At 42.6% G+C, this 16,755-nt stretch overlaps 1 protein-coding gene across 1 annotated transcript in view; it reads left to right on the forward strand.

The window, feature by feature from the left end:
- Positions 1 to 3,466: 3,466 nt before the first annotated feature.
- The window catches only part of MYH11 (myosin heavy chain 11), a 62,517-nt gene continuing 49,228 nt past the window's right edge, over positions 3,467 to 16,755 (forward strand). The window contains exons 1-3 of the mRNA XM_072878046.1: positions 3,467 to 3,642; positions 10,072 to 10,430; positions 15,155 to 15,311. Of these exons, the coding sequence (XP_072734147.1) occupies positions 10,089 to 10,430; positions 15,155 to 15,311 (499 nt within the window). The 5' untranslated portion in view covers positions 3,467 to 3,642; positions 10,072 to 10,088. The remainder of the gene's footprint in view (positions 3,643 to 10,071; positions 10,431 to 15,154; positions 15,312 to 16,755) is intronic.

Below are 16,755 nucleotides of genomic sequence, written 5' to 3' on the forward strand. Positions count from 1 at the left end.
GTTTAAGCTAAGCGAGGTCAGTATTTAGATGAAAATAATTCACAATCCTAGAGTCACAGGTTCAGGTTTTAGACAAAATTGCCACCTAGGCGAGCATGCACAAAAATTATTTTCTCAATTTAAGAAGCTCTGTCTAGCTTAATTACAGACTGTGATGTCTTGCATTAACTACCCTTATTCTTTCTAATGACATCAGAAAATGAAAAAAAAGATATAAGCATGTAGAAGTTTGGGGGTTTTAATGAGCAAAATGCATTTCTGAAGTTTATTGGAGATAGAACACTGTAACTGAGACTGTTACAGAGAGAATTACGTTAAAAGAGGCTGTTCTTTGTCTAAGCGTGATATCACAAGTGAAGGTGACAAGGAGCCAGTGAAGTTTGGTGTGGATATCAGATCTGGAGAGTGCTTTGGAAGAACTTAACCCACAAGTTTTGGGGGGAAAATAAAATTCTTTGAAACCAAATTTTTACTCTCCCTTAGAATCAGAGGAAACTGTATAGACTCCACAGCACCAGGGCTGTTTCAGAGGTATTAGTTTCTGTCATGCACACGGGAAATTTTTTTCTAAGCTTTATCAACACACTCCAAGGAGTTGGTTACGCTTTCCTTCCTGAGTGCCCTTTGTATCAAGCTGAATCTTGGTGTCAGTTGATCAGTTTTCCGGAGGAGTGATTATCAGTGAGCGATTATGTTTAGGAAAAGAAACCCCAAAATATTTGTTCACACTTGCAAAGACACCCTTTCAGTAGCAGCTGGTGTCCAACTGAATCAGAATTGGCCTGTATGCTTCACATACTTCACTTGACCTGCAGCCAGCATTAAGCACAAAGCTTAATATTAAACAGTCAGTGACTATTCTACCTTGTCAGACTACTCTTATGATTAATTGTTCTAGTTTGGATGCAGACTGTCCCTCCTGTTGCAAGAGCACAGCTCAACACAAGTGGTAACCCACCGGTACGCTTGTCAGTGCCAATTACATATGTCAGCTTAGACAAACATGGTTGGTAAACTTAGGTAAAAACATTTTTAAATAAAAAAAATTGCTTACCTGACACACATTATTTAACAAACTAAGATCACCATCCGTGCTTCTCTTTTTTCCCTCTGTTGTATTCAGGTTACACTGTGGTAAGGCAGCTGAAAGTTAATTTCTTTCCTTCTCAAGTCCTCTTTTTTTTTTTCCAAGTACAATATTTACAGTGCAAATTCAGCAAGGAGATATTTTAAGGGCAGGCTGCTCAATACTTTATTTTTTCTAGAAAAGTAATTAAAACAAATAAACAAATCAGAGGGGTTTAAATAAAGTTTATTTGTTGTCACAAAGGCATCATCCACTGGGAATCCACAGCTTTCGTTTTGAGGCAACTTTGGTTTAAAAAAATACCACAACATTTAGGAAAGTCCAACCAGGCTATCATATTAGTGTATTCTTACCTTAACTTTTAAGTGAAGGTTGGAAGCCACGCTTACACTTATCAGTTCCTACCCCACATGGCTTGAGAGTGCAACTGTTTCAGTCCCAGCAGTAATACATTTTAGACCTTCCAGCTCCGTTTTAATGTCACATCATATATCACCCTCCACCACTGCCTCTGTTAAACACACTACTCGGGCAGCAAGCCTGCATGTGCACATGCAGCGGTTTGCAAAACAGCCAGAATAATTTCCACTCCTTTTTAAGCTACTATTAAAATGTGCCTGGTTTTGTGAAACAGCTGCATGGGTTTAAAGGGAACTTCTTAGGATAACTTTGATGAATGTTAAGATGATCATACTTTTCAGAGGAACCCCTTGCATTTCAGTATTTTATATTCCTATTTAAAAGCTAAGTTTGAAACCAAGAAATTAAAAAAAAAAAAAAAGGCGTGAACTACCCAGTGAAGAACTTTCTGCTAACAAGGGCAAGTTTCTTGGATTTACATCCTGGCGATCATTTTCCCTGGCGTTGCTCCAACACAGTCACACGTGCATGAGCCTGATATGACAGTGCTGCCTTTCAGCTCCCGGGAGGGCTTTGCGTGGCTGCGTGGCAGCCCTGCACCTAGCGAGGCAGTGGGCACCGGCCCTCCACCTGGAAGGACAAGCTGCAACCGCGGGGACCGTGCGACTGCGTTGGCAAATCTGGTCTTCTCCAGCTAAGGCCTGAACATGAGTCTGTACCTGGTATTTCTGAAATGTTGCGGGGAAGAAACCCTGATGCTCTTCCCCTCTCTCCTCTTTGCCCAAATTTGTTCACCGCTGGCCAGAGCTGGAAGAAGGGGCTACAGGTCTGTCATACCTGCAAGTGCTGGTACTTTGACCAAGTGACAGCAGAGGTTTTCAGCCCAGCCTCCCCTCATAGGTGTTTTTTTAGGATGCCACGACCAATATGAAGCTCATCGGTCTTCCCAGGAGGGTTTATTTTCCAGAGAAGACAGGACTGTTGATGCCAAGAGAAATTATTTCACCCAGGACTGTGCTCTGATCCTTTGGGTATACACCATATTTAGTCTGTTGCTGAGAGGGGGTTGTTTCGGTATTTTGTATTTGGCACGTTGATGGGAATTCCTAGAGGATCCTAGCTTTCCCTTTTTGGGATGTCTCCATCCACAGGTCTTACTGCACAAGGCTGTTGGCTACTAGCGGGGGAAGGAGGGGGAACAGCCGGGGACTGAAGGTTTGGGGGGTGTGAAGGAGGTTTGACGAGGACCAGATCACTCCCTAGCCCCTGCAGGTCTGGCTCCCAGCGCCCTGTCCTCCTCTCCCCCCCAGCACACGGTGCCTGCCGCCTGTTCTTTCCACTGCATCCCAGGGACTGTTCCCCCTCTGCTATTTATCACTTCTCTTCTTCCTTTTATGGACAGAGGGAGGTATTTCTTATATATGAAAAAGTATTTACAGTCCTTTCTCAGGAACTGAGCTGCGCACCAGATCGCAAGAGAAACTTTGGCAAATCCACTGGGGAGGTGGGAAATGACCCTCTTGTTCCCCAGGGGCAAAGGAGGCTTGAACCAGCCCCGGGCTCCGGATGTCACATAAACACATGGAGACCAGAGCAACCTCCACCCACGCATCCCTGCTGTGTTAGGAATAACCCTCCTCTCCCAAGCAACCCCTGAACTCAGGGACTTATCTTAGCTCCAAGAAAAGGCACTGACGGTGGGTGGGAAACCTCCTGTGCCGTGCGGGACCATGATCTGCCCTTTGTCCGTCTAGGCAGGGGGCCGTGAGGGGTGAGGATGCTGCCGAGGCAGGAAGGAGTTAAAGGTCCATTTGCTTGGCCAAACAGTTTCACCCTAGGAAAAAGCAAAACCTCCGAACTTAGGGGCACCCATTTTGAGCTAGGGGCACCCCTTTCATGCCCTTCCAAAAGCCAGAACCAGCCTGCTTCCCTAAAGAGCGGCTCGGGGCAGGGGCAGCAGCCCAGGGTTAGGCCCTGCTGGGAATGAGGTCCTTGGCTCAGGCTGTCTTTTTTAACCCAGGTACCGAGAGGATTTTCCAGCAGGACGTGGTTTCCAGGGCCCCTCCCCACTGACAAGATTCTCCTCCTCTATATAGGGAGGCTGCAAAGGCAGCGAGGACTCGGACTGTCCCGGCTGGTGGCTGTACAGGTTCCCGACTCTCCAATTCACTCTCTGCTCCCCTAGCTGGACGCCTGTAAGTACCGCGGGGTCCCTGCTGGGGACGGGGCTGGGGCTGGCCGCGCTTTGGGATGGAGCAGTTTGGCAAGCTGTTACGCTACTTTGCACACACGGTCAGTGAATTAACCTGCAGATACGTACGAATTAGAAATAGGAACAGACCTATCAGACACGCTCAAATGGTTTATCCTGATTTGTGTATGACTGATCGGGTTCTGTTTAGAATGTATTAGAGACCGTGCACGTTTGAAAGCGTGCACAGATGTTCTAGCCTGTTCCTTCGTCACTTCTAACTCGGCTATTGCCGAACCGAGCCTTAAAGACGCTGGCTGCAGAGCACGCGTTGCGCTCCAAGCAAGGTGCTGTGCACTGCCGGATGGTGGCAGGTACCCGCTGCAATTAACCATCACATGTGCACTCAGTAAAGAAGAAACCCGGTAGCCTGAGCAGCTGATCGTCTTGAAGTTTTTCTACTTTTTCAGTGCTAATAAAGGAACTTAGTGCACTTCCCATGCTGTTTAAAGAAAGTATAACCAAAGAAAATAATTAGCTTGCCAGTTACTTGTACTTTAAACAGGAAAAATGCTTAAAAATTAGACGAAGAAATGGAGACATTTTTACAAAGATGCCTTAGCATTACATATGTGTGTTTTTAATAAGCCAGGAATAAAATTGAAGCAAAACTAATCTGATAATTCACTGAACTACACTAATTCGAGTAATTTCAAACATGCCATGCCTTTTTTTTTGAAGGGAAAATAGAGCAACCAACTTCTCACTTTAACAAAACACCGAGATTAATGAAGAAGACAGTAGGTGGCAGTATAGAAAGCAGCTTCAGCGTCATCCCAACGTTCACTTGCTTCTTTCACACACACGTATAGGGATATGTGTGCATGCTCACATATATAAATGTTGATATGTCTGTGAGAGGCATATGTGTGTGAATTAAGAAGCAATGTGAGATATCTTAAATATAAGGGAAAGCAGAATGTTTGTAATTATTATCTAATACATACGTCTCAATGAAATTTTTCTAAAATGCACTTGTTTAAAAACAAGCCCACCTTCTCTTTCACTGAAAGCTTTGCAGCTTGCAACAAGACGCTGTGCACGGACTGACTTGCTGAACTCCCAAAGTTTACAGTCCCCTCAAGCCTCTAACACAGAGGCTAAAACGATGAACCCCCAGAGAGCAAAGCGCTTGATTAAGTAGTCACTTTAGTTTAGTACAGGATACTCCTCTGGCTGTGTTCGCTTAGATGTAAACAATGATTTTTATTATCTCATTTGCAATTGACACGCTAGTCCCTAAAAGGTATTTGTTTTGAATTTGTTATCATTACATTTTTGTGGAACAGCTAGTATTGAGAAGAACATCGCCATATATGGTAGCATGCATAGATGTATGCAGAGGATCCCAACTCTTTATAATTCACTGAGACTTATTAGTTGCAAAGCTGTTGGCTTTTAAGTATGTTAATTTTAGAAGAAGCCAAGAGCTAGAGATAGCTTTCCAACTTGTGCAAAGTCCAGTTAAAATATGGATTATTTATGAATTCTAATGAACATGCAGAATCTGATTTACTTAATAGAATGGCATTTGGGGGTATTTGAAATAGCTGGTATTTTCCAGACAAAGGGAATCTGTCCCCACATGACGCAATTCAAGTCTTTTTTCCTTCTTTTCTCATTTTTTACAGTTTATAACACAGGTAATAACCTGGGCCAATTTCTTTGGAGTATTAGAAGAGTTATCAAGTGTTTAATCAGAGTGGTGTAGTAACTTGCATTAACAGAGGTGAGAAGACCTGATAGGAGACCAAGGCACCTACAGACAATTTGATTAAAGTAGACGGAGAATGCATTTTAAAAAAACCCAAAAAACAAAAACAAAAAACCCCCCAAAACCAGCTCTGTGAAATTACTGAAAATGTTCTTTCTTAAAATACAGGCTTTCCCTCTTCCATGGTTGAACAACCATAAACTAGTACTGCTGATACCTCCATGTTCAGATGGAAATGTCCATGATGAGAGTAAGCATTTGAGGGGTGGTCCCAGTGACCAGTGGGGAGAGGTGAAAGGCCAGGAGGGATTGGTAGCAGTGCTCGTGCCAAAGCTAACTCTGCTGGGGAACCAGTTCCCAAACGAAGATCACAAGATTAGGATTCACCCCTAGATTTTCTTTTTGTCAAGCAATGCTCAGTTGGGTAATTCAGTTAAGTACTGGAAAAGTAAAACATAAGCAACCTGGAAAGAACATAGTCAAGAACTACTGTAGCCCAGGAAACGCAGCTTGAGTCAAGCAGCAGGTTACTGCTCTTCCATCAGAAACCACTTATGAGAGCAGGACTTGGCTTCTGAAAATATAATTCACGCACTTGGTTATGTGTTCCCCTGTTGTAATAATTATTCCCTGTACAGCTGTGATAAGCTTTTATACTGACGTGCACATCCTGCAGAGGAAGGGAGAATTCACTTTATCTTCTCATTAGGAGAAAAGCAGTCCCTCTAAGCTCTGACCCAGGAGGCAATTCTGCATGGCCAATAACCTTTTAATTAAAGTGCACTTCCTGGAGATACTGATACTTTGTCCTTGGAATAATATACTCAGGATTAACTGATTGTAAAGAGCGCATTCAACTTCTGTCACTGACATGATAAGGGAAAAGTCAGTGAAGATCAGACGGATATATCTGCAGTGGGACAGCAGAAGGAGGAATAGAAAGTAAGCTATGGAAGTACGCATGCCCGTGTGTACATGCACATTTGGGGTTTAGACAAGTATAACAGATGGATCCAGTTTGGTGTAATTTGGCCCATTTCTAAGGCAAGAAACTTACTATCAGTAGTATTTTTGTGATTGCTTTCCCTCCCCCCTTCCTCAGGATAGCTCACCTCTGAGTACAAAAGTATTTACTCTTGTACGAGATTTGGGCTATCATCTACCTAAAAGAATGGACGAGAACCTCTTACCACCTCCTGCACAGATAAAAGATTGGTCTCCATTTCTCTCAGCCAGCCCTACGGATGAAACCCAGGAACTGCCTAAGGGGTAAATTTCGCCTTCTCAGGGAAAGTTCTCAATAGGCAGTAATGAATCTTTCTCCTTGGCCTGTTTCCCCAGTATCAATCATATGCTGGACCAGTGCAGTTCAGTCTTGATCCGAGATGGACCAGAAGGTTTACTGCCAATTATTAATCAGAAAGCTTCAGCAGCTCATTAGTTCAGTGCACAGCACCTCACTAGGACAAATCTAGTTGAGTTTGTGGAGCTCGTCTTCTACCCCTTCCATTCAGAAACTAATATTAATACACATTGATTAATATTCATGAATCTATTAAACTATTAATATTCATTAACCCACATTTCATAACTGCATTTCCTTTTTTACTACAGTGGTACTCAGCTGCTACTCAAACTTTATCCTCGGATTTCAGAGGATCAGTCATGAAAAGTTCTTTTTACACAAATCCATTTTTTCTCCTCATTGTGTTTCAGAGGAGTTACAAGATCCAGCTGAGACTGTCTATTCCCTATTTCTTGTAAGGGCTCTATTCTTACCATGTTTAAACTAGTCAAACACAGTTTGATAAAAACTTGTATTTCCAAGCTCTGCAGTTCATGCCACCTTTTATAACTTCCAACCTCATCTCGCTTTCAAAAAGACTGAATTTAAATAACAAGGTGCAGAAGGTTTTACGTGCAGGAAGAAGTAGGAGAACGTAGTAGAATACAGACAGACCAGCTCTCTGTTTCATGCTGTAATCTGTGGAAGATGTTTTTGACTTATCATGTAACAAGGAAAAGAACTTTCCCTTGGTCCTTGGGCAACAAAACAGCAAAGAACTTTTGGGTCGTCCCACTGGTGACATTCTTTGTAGCAGGCCAACAGTTTTACCTGCGGTTGGGTTTTTGAGGTAGAAGGTCAGGATGATTCGGCAGCTTGATTTCCACCATCATTGTTTGTGGGCAGCCTCAAAGTAGCAGGATTTGACTCTGTGAAACTCAGCTCTGCAGCTCAGTCTAATTTTTGGTGTTTCTGACAGCAATACCAAATTCCTAGTGATTTGAATGTGCTGTCACTTGGCACTTAGCTATGGGTAGCACGATCCAACCTTTCTGATGCCTCAGGATGACCATATAGCTCTCTCTTCTGGGCCTAGGATGGACCGAAATCCTCCAACCCCCTTGCCGCAGCAGTTCCTCCCACACTGCTGGGGCAGTGGGGCGGAGAACGTGCCTTGCCCATTGCTACCGCAGCGGGAAGAGAGAGGCCGTAGCAGGCTCCTGCTGCTCCCTGAGCCCCCTGCCCCTGCAGCCACAGCCCTGGCAATGGGGCAGCACTCCCTCTGTTCCCCTGTCCAGCCGGCTTCACCCTGCGGCCGCCAGCTGGAAAGCTCAGCTGGAGAGAATACCATCTCCATTATTGGAACTGTGCGGCTCTACCAGCCCTCTTGGCAACGAGGGAACATTTTCTGCCTTAATCCACACAGAGGTCAAATAGTTTCCTCTTGCAGCTCTCTTCCAAGAATCCCCTGGGAGCGAGCGAAGGGCCACATCCTACAGAGCTCCCTCGCAGAGACTCGACAGCGGTGAAGGCTGCGCGCAGGCCAGCGGCGACATGCAGTGCCCAGCTGTTGGGGTCTCCCTCCCGCTCACCCACACCACCATGCACATTGCGTGTGCATGGATGACCTGGGTGAATTCTCCTGTTGAGGTTTTCCAGGCAAGGCTGGTGGCTCTAGAACGAGCACATTTAGAGGAAAGCTGTTCTTTTTTTATATGAGAGAATTGTCAAGGGAGTTTAAGGAGCTGGGGCATCTCATTTCCACTGAATTTCAGTGGGATATCATCTAACCCTCCAAAATCCTAGTTTTGTTTCTAAGCTTTATGTCACCTTCTGCATGATCCATGCTTCTCTCTCAGACCCCTCACACAGCCTGGCCTTGCAAAAAAACATTAATCTGTGGGAAGGCTTCAGGGACAAATATTTGGAAACCAATCTCTGATACTCCCAGAGCACAGGGTGTCCATTTGGCTACATACCACAGAGCTTGGTCTTTACAAATATCATTCTGCTTATGGGTTGATTGCTGACATCTTTAGCAGTCAGTTCTCCAAACTCCCTCAAGATTCATGTTTGTTTGAATGCTGTAAATATTAAATTCACTCTCAATAAGGAAATGAAACAGCCTCTGTCTCCTGGAGATGTTTTTCTTGGGCACACTCTTCCCTGCTCCCCAGCGTAGCTCCTCCCCAGCTCCCCTCTGCTCTGCTGCACGGCAGGTTTCCTGATTAGCACCGCTCTTTTCCTGCCCTGTAGCAAACCACACGAAGTCCTCTGTTTAATCCTTTCCTCATGTAGATGTGTGTCCCGCAGGACAGAGCAGAACACTTACGAAAGCTCCAGCACTATCAGCAAAGCTCTTGCAGCCACATCCTAACCTCCAATGGCCAGAGCAGGAAAGAAGCTGCCTCCTCCCTCCCAGGCACGGCGCAAAGCAGCCAAAACCCTCCCATTGCTCTCACCTACGGAGCAGACACATCCGGCTGCTTTATCCAGCCGCGACTGCGCGATGCTGTTTTATCCATGTGCAACTGCATGACACAGATGCATCATCCTTCCAATTAGAGCATCATGGTTCAGAGTATCTAATAGCTGATGCAATTTCCAGGCTTGTTTTATTTCTTCTCTCTCTCATGTGGTAGACATTTAACCTTCATAAATGATGGGCTCCCACTGTCTGACCATGGAAAGGGGATAACTAAATTACTTCTCCTTCATCAGCAGTACTGATAATTTTTTTTCTGTTTTTTCTTCTGACCTTTTCTTAATCTTACACTGCTCCAAATGAAATGGTATTAGAGTGATCGGAAATAGTCCTTCGCAAGAAAAGTTAATTTCTGTCCCTTCTGGAACACAGCCTGGGAACTGTTCTACTAATTATTTAATTATTGCACTGGTATTTCAGTATGCAGCCAACAGTATTTGGGTGATGAGAAATTTTTTATGTATCTGAACTCAATTAACTTTGTGATGGGCAAGAGATGAGGCTGCAGGAAGCTGTTCAGCTGGTAGTCTTGGTGCAGTCCTGACAGTCTTATTGCACAGATATTAGTTATGCCTTACTTGTCTCTCTGATCTTCAGTACAAGATGAACAAAATAAAGCAATAAGCCCAGGTGTCCTGGTATGTTTTAGTGCCCTGAAGCTTTTGATTTAGGTGATTTCAGACACAGTAACAAAGGCATGGGAATCTGAATGCAGATACTCTAAGGTATCTAAGCTGGCACCCAAAAGTATCTGCATGGAAACGTGAGCTATGACACAAGACCTATCGTGCTTTGGATCTACTGCACGGCAGATTTATCAAATGTGTTTTACCTGGAACATCTCCATGTTTGCCTCCCTTTAAAGCAGAATATTTTCCTTCCTCAACAGGTGTCTACTGAGTCAAAATGGCTCAAAAAGCTCTCAGCGATGATGAGAAATTCCTCTTTGTGGACAAAAACTTCATCAACAATCCACTTGCCCAGGCTGACTGGTCAGCGAAGAGACTGGTTTGGGTTCCATCAGAGAAACATGGATTTGAAGCAGCAAGTATCAAGGAAGAGAAAGGGGATGAGGTGACAGTTGAACTGGCAGAAAATGGAAAGAAAGTGACACTGAGCAAGGATGACATCCAGAAGATGAACCCTCCAAAGTTCTCCAAAGTTGAGGACATGGCAGAGCTGACTTGCCTCAATGAAGCTTCAGTGCTGCACAACCTAAGGGAGAGATACTTCTCAGGTTTAATTTATGTGAGTAGAATCAAACACATACACAGCACTTCCTATTGCATGCTACCATGTCCCATCACGAACAAGGTGGACCCCTGTGCTGTCAGGGGTACAGTCCTTGCATGTAACACTGCCACGCAAGTAGTCACCCCTCAGCAGTGGCATCCCAAACCAAAAATGTATTTCATTCACTTTATTCCCCATGATTCTCCTGCTTCTTTAATAATTGCTTCTCTACTTAATTAAAACACATGAAGGTTTCTTCCCCAAAGCTTGCTAATTCTGAAAGGATATTGTTGGCTTGGAAAGTACTCTCTGATAGCTGAGCAACACTTCAGTCCTACTGCTTTGAAATAAATAAAGCAACAGGGACTTCTGAATGACTTCAATGTAAACCTGAACAAGTTTCCAGTAACTTGCAAAAAGAACATAAGGAAAAGCCAAATCATGCAGTCTTTTCTCAGGCAAAACTCCCACTGAAAGGCAGCTGACAAGTTCTGGTTTGATGGGTGCCTGAGTAAAACCTTATGTTTGAATAAATGAATAAAGCCACTGGAATTCAAGTAAGAGTACTCATATGCTCCAGTGTGTTACTGAACCGAAGTCATGCATCCACTAAAACTTTTTTTTTCCTTGTTGGTCAATTTACAGATTAGATAAACCTGGGCAAATTATAATCTTCTCTATGTTCATGTGAATTAGGGACAAGATTATTGTGTCTTCCAGTCCACACCAGTATATTAACACAAGCATATTTTGACATTAATAATCCTGTACTCTATCTGCATGAACAGTAAGCAAACTGCACAGTAAGAAAGCCCAGAAAGTTTCCATGGAACTTAGCTGTTCTCTTTGATTTTACATGGAGGATCCCTATGCTGTGCTGCAGAAAAGTAATCTACAGTTTCAATCTATGAAAATTTTACTTGCATGACAGACCACTGATGAGTGAAAGAAAGTACAGAGCTTAAGTAACAAGGTTTTAGAAGCAGGAGTAGAGCTCTCATTATTAATATAAGGAATGCTAAATTGGAAAGTAGGAAATGAAGCAGAAAATAAGATAGTTATGTATAGTACAACAAAGGAACTATTTAATTGTTGTGCATAACTTAAGAGAGCTAAGCTCAAAATCTTTCCTTCAGGAATGTACTAAAATGCACATCATCAAGATTCCTGAAAGAAGCTAGACTTTCCATCTTTTCAGTATTTGAGTTTATTGGATTTTAAGTTTGCAGGTGAACATATGGACCTATGTGCTATTATATCAGAACGTGCAGCATTAATTACTAAAATGGAATTTGTCTGAAAATGTTCTGCATTGTTGCAAGATCTAAAAAGAATTACTAGAAGAATAGTGGGATAAAATGTGTGGGGTTTATTTTGTTGTTGTTGTTCTCGGCAACAATCTGCATAGATTTTCCAGGATTCCCAATATGTTTACTCTGTGGATTTTTTTGTGGAACTTTCACTTTCTACAGGAAGAGGAAATTAATTTCAAAAAGTGGATAACACAACTAGAAATCAAATAATTTTTCATGGAGACATAAATGGAAGTGTATCTGAAATTAAGTTTTCTTTCTCAAGAGACTAGATTTTAAGATGGTGGTAAATTAACAGTTATAAAGAAATTATTTTGACTTGTATTACAACAAGTTATTAGTATTTTCAGTAACCAAAAACTGCTTAAAACTGTCCAGCCTTACACAGTGCTGCCCTACTAGATACTGCTGTACCTTTAAAAAAAAAGTAAATAAATAGGGGGCATCTAAACAGAATTTGATGTTTTGTTCTCATCCACTTGCAAAAGTAACTGTAAACAACCAACTCCTGGCTTTGCCATGCAACGCCTACATTGCCTCCCTTGGAGTCCCACACATACAAAGAAAACGTGACCTTAACATTTTCCTCTTTAGAGCATCACTGACACAAATGGGGATTCCCAATTCTGCTAAAGAAAAAAGTCAACCTAGTTGGAAAAAAAAACCCCAAACATAAATCAAATCACCTGCCCCTTGCATTTATATTAAGTATTATTAAATAAAAAGATTCAGCACGGAAATTCAGAGTGGCTGTACACTGGAAAAACACCTTGGACTTTTTCTTCATCACAGATAATTAAGAAAGAAGGGCAAGAAGTGCGTTGCCACTAACTCATGTTTTGCATTGCTCAGAACAAACAGAACCTGCCTTGTCCACACACAAATTAGACCAAAAATTATTACATAAACATAAATAAAGTAGCAATGCAAGTTCAGTGGATTTGCAAGTAGAGTTTCTTGTGCCTGTACTCATAGGCACTACTAATTCCGTCTTCGCCTAACAGCGCAAAACGCTTTCTTAAATACAGAAAACTATATATGCATATTGGAACCAGAGGTGGGATTCCTCTGCCCAAACGTAGGCATTTACAACATAGATGTGCGTACCCGTGCCAGTCTCTTAAATACCCATCAGCAGTGACTGTCCAAGGAACACACAAGCTCAGCACTCGAATGGACACTATCCCTAAGATACCTCAAACCATGTTCTGTCTCCAGACCCTCTAGGCAGAGATACGGCCATGGGTCTCCCTCTCTGGGCAGACCGTGCCCCAAGGAGAATGATTTAAAGCATGGAAACTTCAAACCCCCCACTTTCAATCACATGCTTAGCCAACTGGCTTGCTTATCTTCAAAACATCACATACATGAATCAGTTTTCCCCAAATCCTTGCAAAGCAGATACCTAGAACTACAATCAGTGAAACCAAGAGGTCTTGGTCAACTTTCCCAAAGTGAGAGAAGGTATCCGGTTAGAAATGGGGATTCCTGAACTTCATCAGCTCAGGCTTTTGCTCTGCCTTAGTAACTGCTTCTTGTGCCTCAACATTAGTTCTTCAAAGGTATGTTACTGTATGCCTGGGTGTGCAAACAGCCCTGCATGTGGCAATTCAGGCAAATGCCTATAAATCTCAGGGAAGGGAGGCCTAAGTAATTTCCTGAATTGGAAATTTACTCTCCTATTATTTTATTTACTTGGTTAGGAATGATTAGTTGAGTGCATACAGTAAATCTATTTCTACTGAAAATAAAGGCCTTGCTATCCTTTCCTTAAGAGCCCTGGTAGTCATTCTAGGATAAAAAACTGCCACTTTTCAAGTGTATTGTCCCTGCAGCGCTAAAGTTCATTTTGACACAATTTGACACAGTTTCATTCTGAGCTCCAGCATCACTGCAAATCCAGCACAGTAATTATCTACCTCCCACGTCAAGAGTTTTAGCTTGGGGATATTGAGAACTGGCAAAGATCTTGAGCTTGATTGTCTTGTTATCTGACTTGAGCCCATGGAAACACAGTCACAACCTGTGACGGCAGGAGAGGTCCTCATCACCACCCAGAGCACCCCAGACGTTCTCCTGCTCACCATGGAGCACCCAACCTGCTCTTCACTGCTGGAGGCTGATGGATGCTCTCACCGTGTTTGCTGAATACCATATAAAGCGCTCAGGCTATGCCGAGACCGTGTTGTGCCATTTCCTATTATGGTCAGGAAAGGGAAATCCCTGTGCCCAGAGCCAAGCCTCCCGACGTTGTTTTACAGTCCTGCGCTGCAGTGGGGGAACTGAGGCAGCTTGAGCCATCCTTGGGCCTGAGATAAAACCCTGAGATTGAGGCACGGCAGCAGCTGCACGCCACAAAGCACTCATTCACACAGCATGGCAATAAAAAAAAAAATCCAAACCTGCTTATGCCTAAGTTAGAAAGAGCGTAGATTCATTATTTTACTTTTTTTAAACTGGCATGGTTTTAAAACTAACAGGCATAGGACAGCTTAACTATCCCAATACCCCTGCAATTATAATATCGTAAATTTGTAATTTTTTTATTTTGGGGTTGTTTTTTTTTTTTTTAAATGGGAAACCCTTGCAAACTGTTTACTTTTAGTAACTGTTTGTGACGTATGGCTCACCATCTATTATCATATGCTATTATTTCTGCTCCCAGTTCAATAGCTGGAGCTTTTAAAAATAAAGGAGAATTAAGAAAACCTAACAAAACCTGGATGAACAGCTATCAGCTGGTAGACAATGTTCTTGTTTGTTTATGTATATATTTTTATATGAATATCTTAATTAAACTGTAAACAGAAACCACATTTTTCCTTAAATTTCTTACAGAAATAGTCATGTAGCGAAGGCATGACTATTCTATTAAGACATCTATTTGGAACTTGAGTACTTTTTTTCAAGGACTCTCATCAATCATTATTGTTATATGGTATTCATATAATCTTTTTTAAAAAGCCTTCTTCTAACATCAATCCAAGCTTCTTACCTAGGATTTCAGTTTACAAAATCTGACACCTACCTGAACAGAGAACATACTCTGGTATGAAAATACACATGTAAAGAAATATTATGAAGTATTACAGGTGTTACGTCACCACAGATAAGGACGATTCACTATGTACTGAAAATAACTGAAGTCAAGAAGCTCTAACATCAGATCAAAGCATGGTGTTTCTACAGATTGCTAAATTCACATACTTTCTAGCAGTTTGCTTGTTAGAAATAATTATTTGTACACTTGGAAACCACCCATACACATACATTCAGAAATCGCTGCTTCATTTGTTACACTAGGCAGAATACAAGAGAGTGTTATCTGCTAAAATCCTCTTAGTTCAATGCAGCCAATGCCTCTGTTTCCCAGACTAGACATGGCACATGATATTAACTCCGGTTTTTATTTGAATTTCCTTGCAGACTTATTCAGGTCTCTTCTGCGTGGTGATAAATCCATACAAACAGCTGCCCATTTATTCAGAGAAGATTATCGACATGTACAAGGGAAAGAAGAGGCATGAGATGCCACCCCACATCTACGCTATCGCGGACACAGCCTACAGGAGCATGCTGCAAGGTAGGCAAGTTTAATGCTGCAGTTCTTAGAAATCGCTGCTCAATAACATGGGAGAAAACACCTTATAACTCCACATGTGCTCCTGCAAGAAGCACAGCCAGAAAAGATCTGTTACGGAGGGCGACACGGGCTTTCTAGAAGTTTCAGAGGAATTCTTTGGCAGGAACAGCAGTCCACAAACACTGTGACTCAAAAAGGAAAAACAATCCTTTTACCCATCTGTGTTGAGGCATGTGGGAAGGTTTCAAAGTCAAGCAAATAGTTTTGGCAAATACGGGCATGGAAAATGCTCCCTCTCCACCAGTGGAGACTATTCCAAAGTTAGCTGCTAGCGCTGCTGGATCTGTCGGCATTGCTCCTCTCTCTCTCTCACCCCCTCGCAAAGCAAATTCAAGTAATGTTTTGGGGCTACTTTCATTACAGTCTAATGGTTTGGAGCCCTAAGTTGAGATGTGCTCTGTTTTCTAATAACGGTAACAAGCAGCAATGGGAAAGCAGTCAGGCCCCAAATGGTGCAAACAAAACCTTCGAAATTCACAGTGCTCTCCTCCTTCTGCAGTCACTACTGACAGACGAAGGGGTTTTTGCTCTAGGGAAAAATCATAAATTTAGGGATGAAAAAGCTATAGCGATGAGTGTATGAGGCTGCAACACCTACAGACTACAGGGACATGACTGGTTGCCATCTTGCAGTGGCTTCAGGTCCTCCAGGAAACCAAGACTCTGCAAAATGCTTTGAAATTTAAATGCCCTCATTAGGGGCCTGACCCTGCAGAAATTCTGGCCGGTAACTATGGCTCAGCAAGGTTCGCAGGCTCAGCCCTAATGCTTAGGGCTTCCTGGTTTGGAGCTTAAGGATTTAAGGGCTTAGGGCCTGTGGGTTTTAGATCTGACTGCGGAAAACAATAAACAGCATCTAGAAATTTCAGTTTAGCAACTACATTAGTACCCAGGATTGATTTCTTTGTAATAATTACATACATACCCAGAACAGTGATCGTTACTGAGAAATGAATCCATTCAAAACCACTTTGCACTTCATCTGACTACGCAAATGAAATGACACAGCATTTCTCCAGGTGCACAGCACATTGTAATCACAAGGATTGCAGTAGACCTGTACTTGTCCTACTTGAAATGTGAACCTGATGAGTTTACTAGAAGTTACAAGTAGTCAGTTTGGCATATCATAGTTAATTGCTATTTTCTAAACCAAGACTTGGACTAGAGAGAGTCCTTCCCCACAATGAAAAAAGATCATCTTACACACGATAGGCTTCCAGGCAGTCTAAATTGCCTGACCCCAGACAGAGTTCTACTGACTGCAAATACCAATCAAATCCCTGCCATTTTGGTACAAGCACTATATATACGAGCACACACACAGAAACACACCAATGGTGAGTGATATCAAAGGCATCAAAACAGGTCTTTCCCCCAAAAG

This window comes from Ciconia boyciana, chromosome 13 (assembly GCF_034638445.1).
Source record: "Ciconia boyciana chromosome 13, ASM3463844v1, whole genome shotgun sequence".
NCBI lineage: Eukaryota > Metazoa > Chordata > Aves > Ciconiiformes > Ciconiidae > Ciconia > Ciconia boyciana.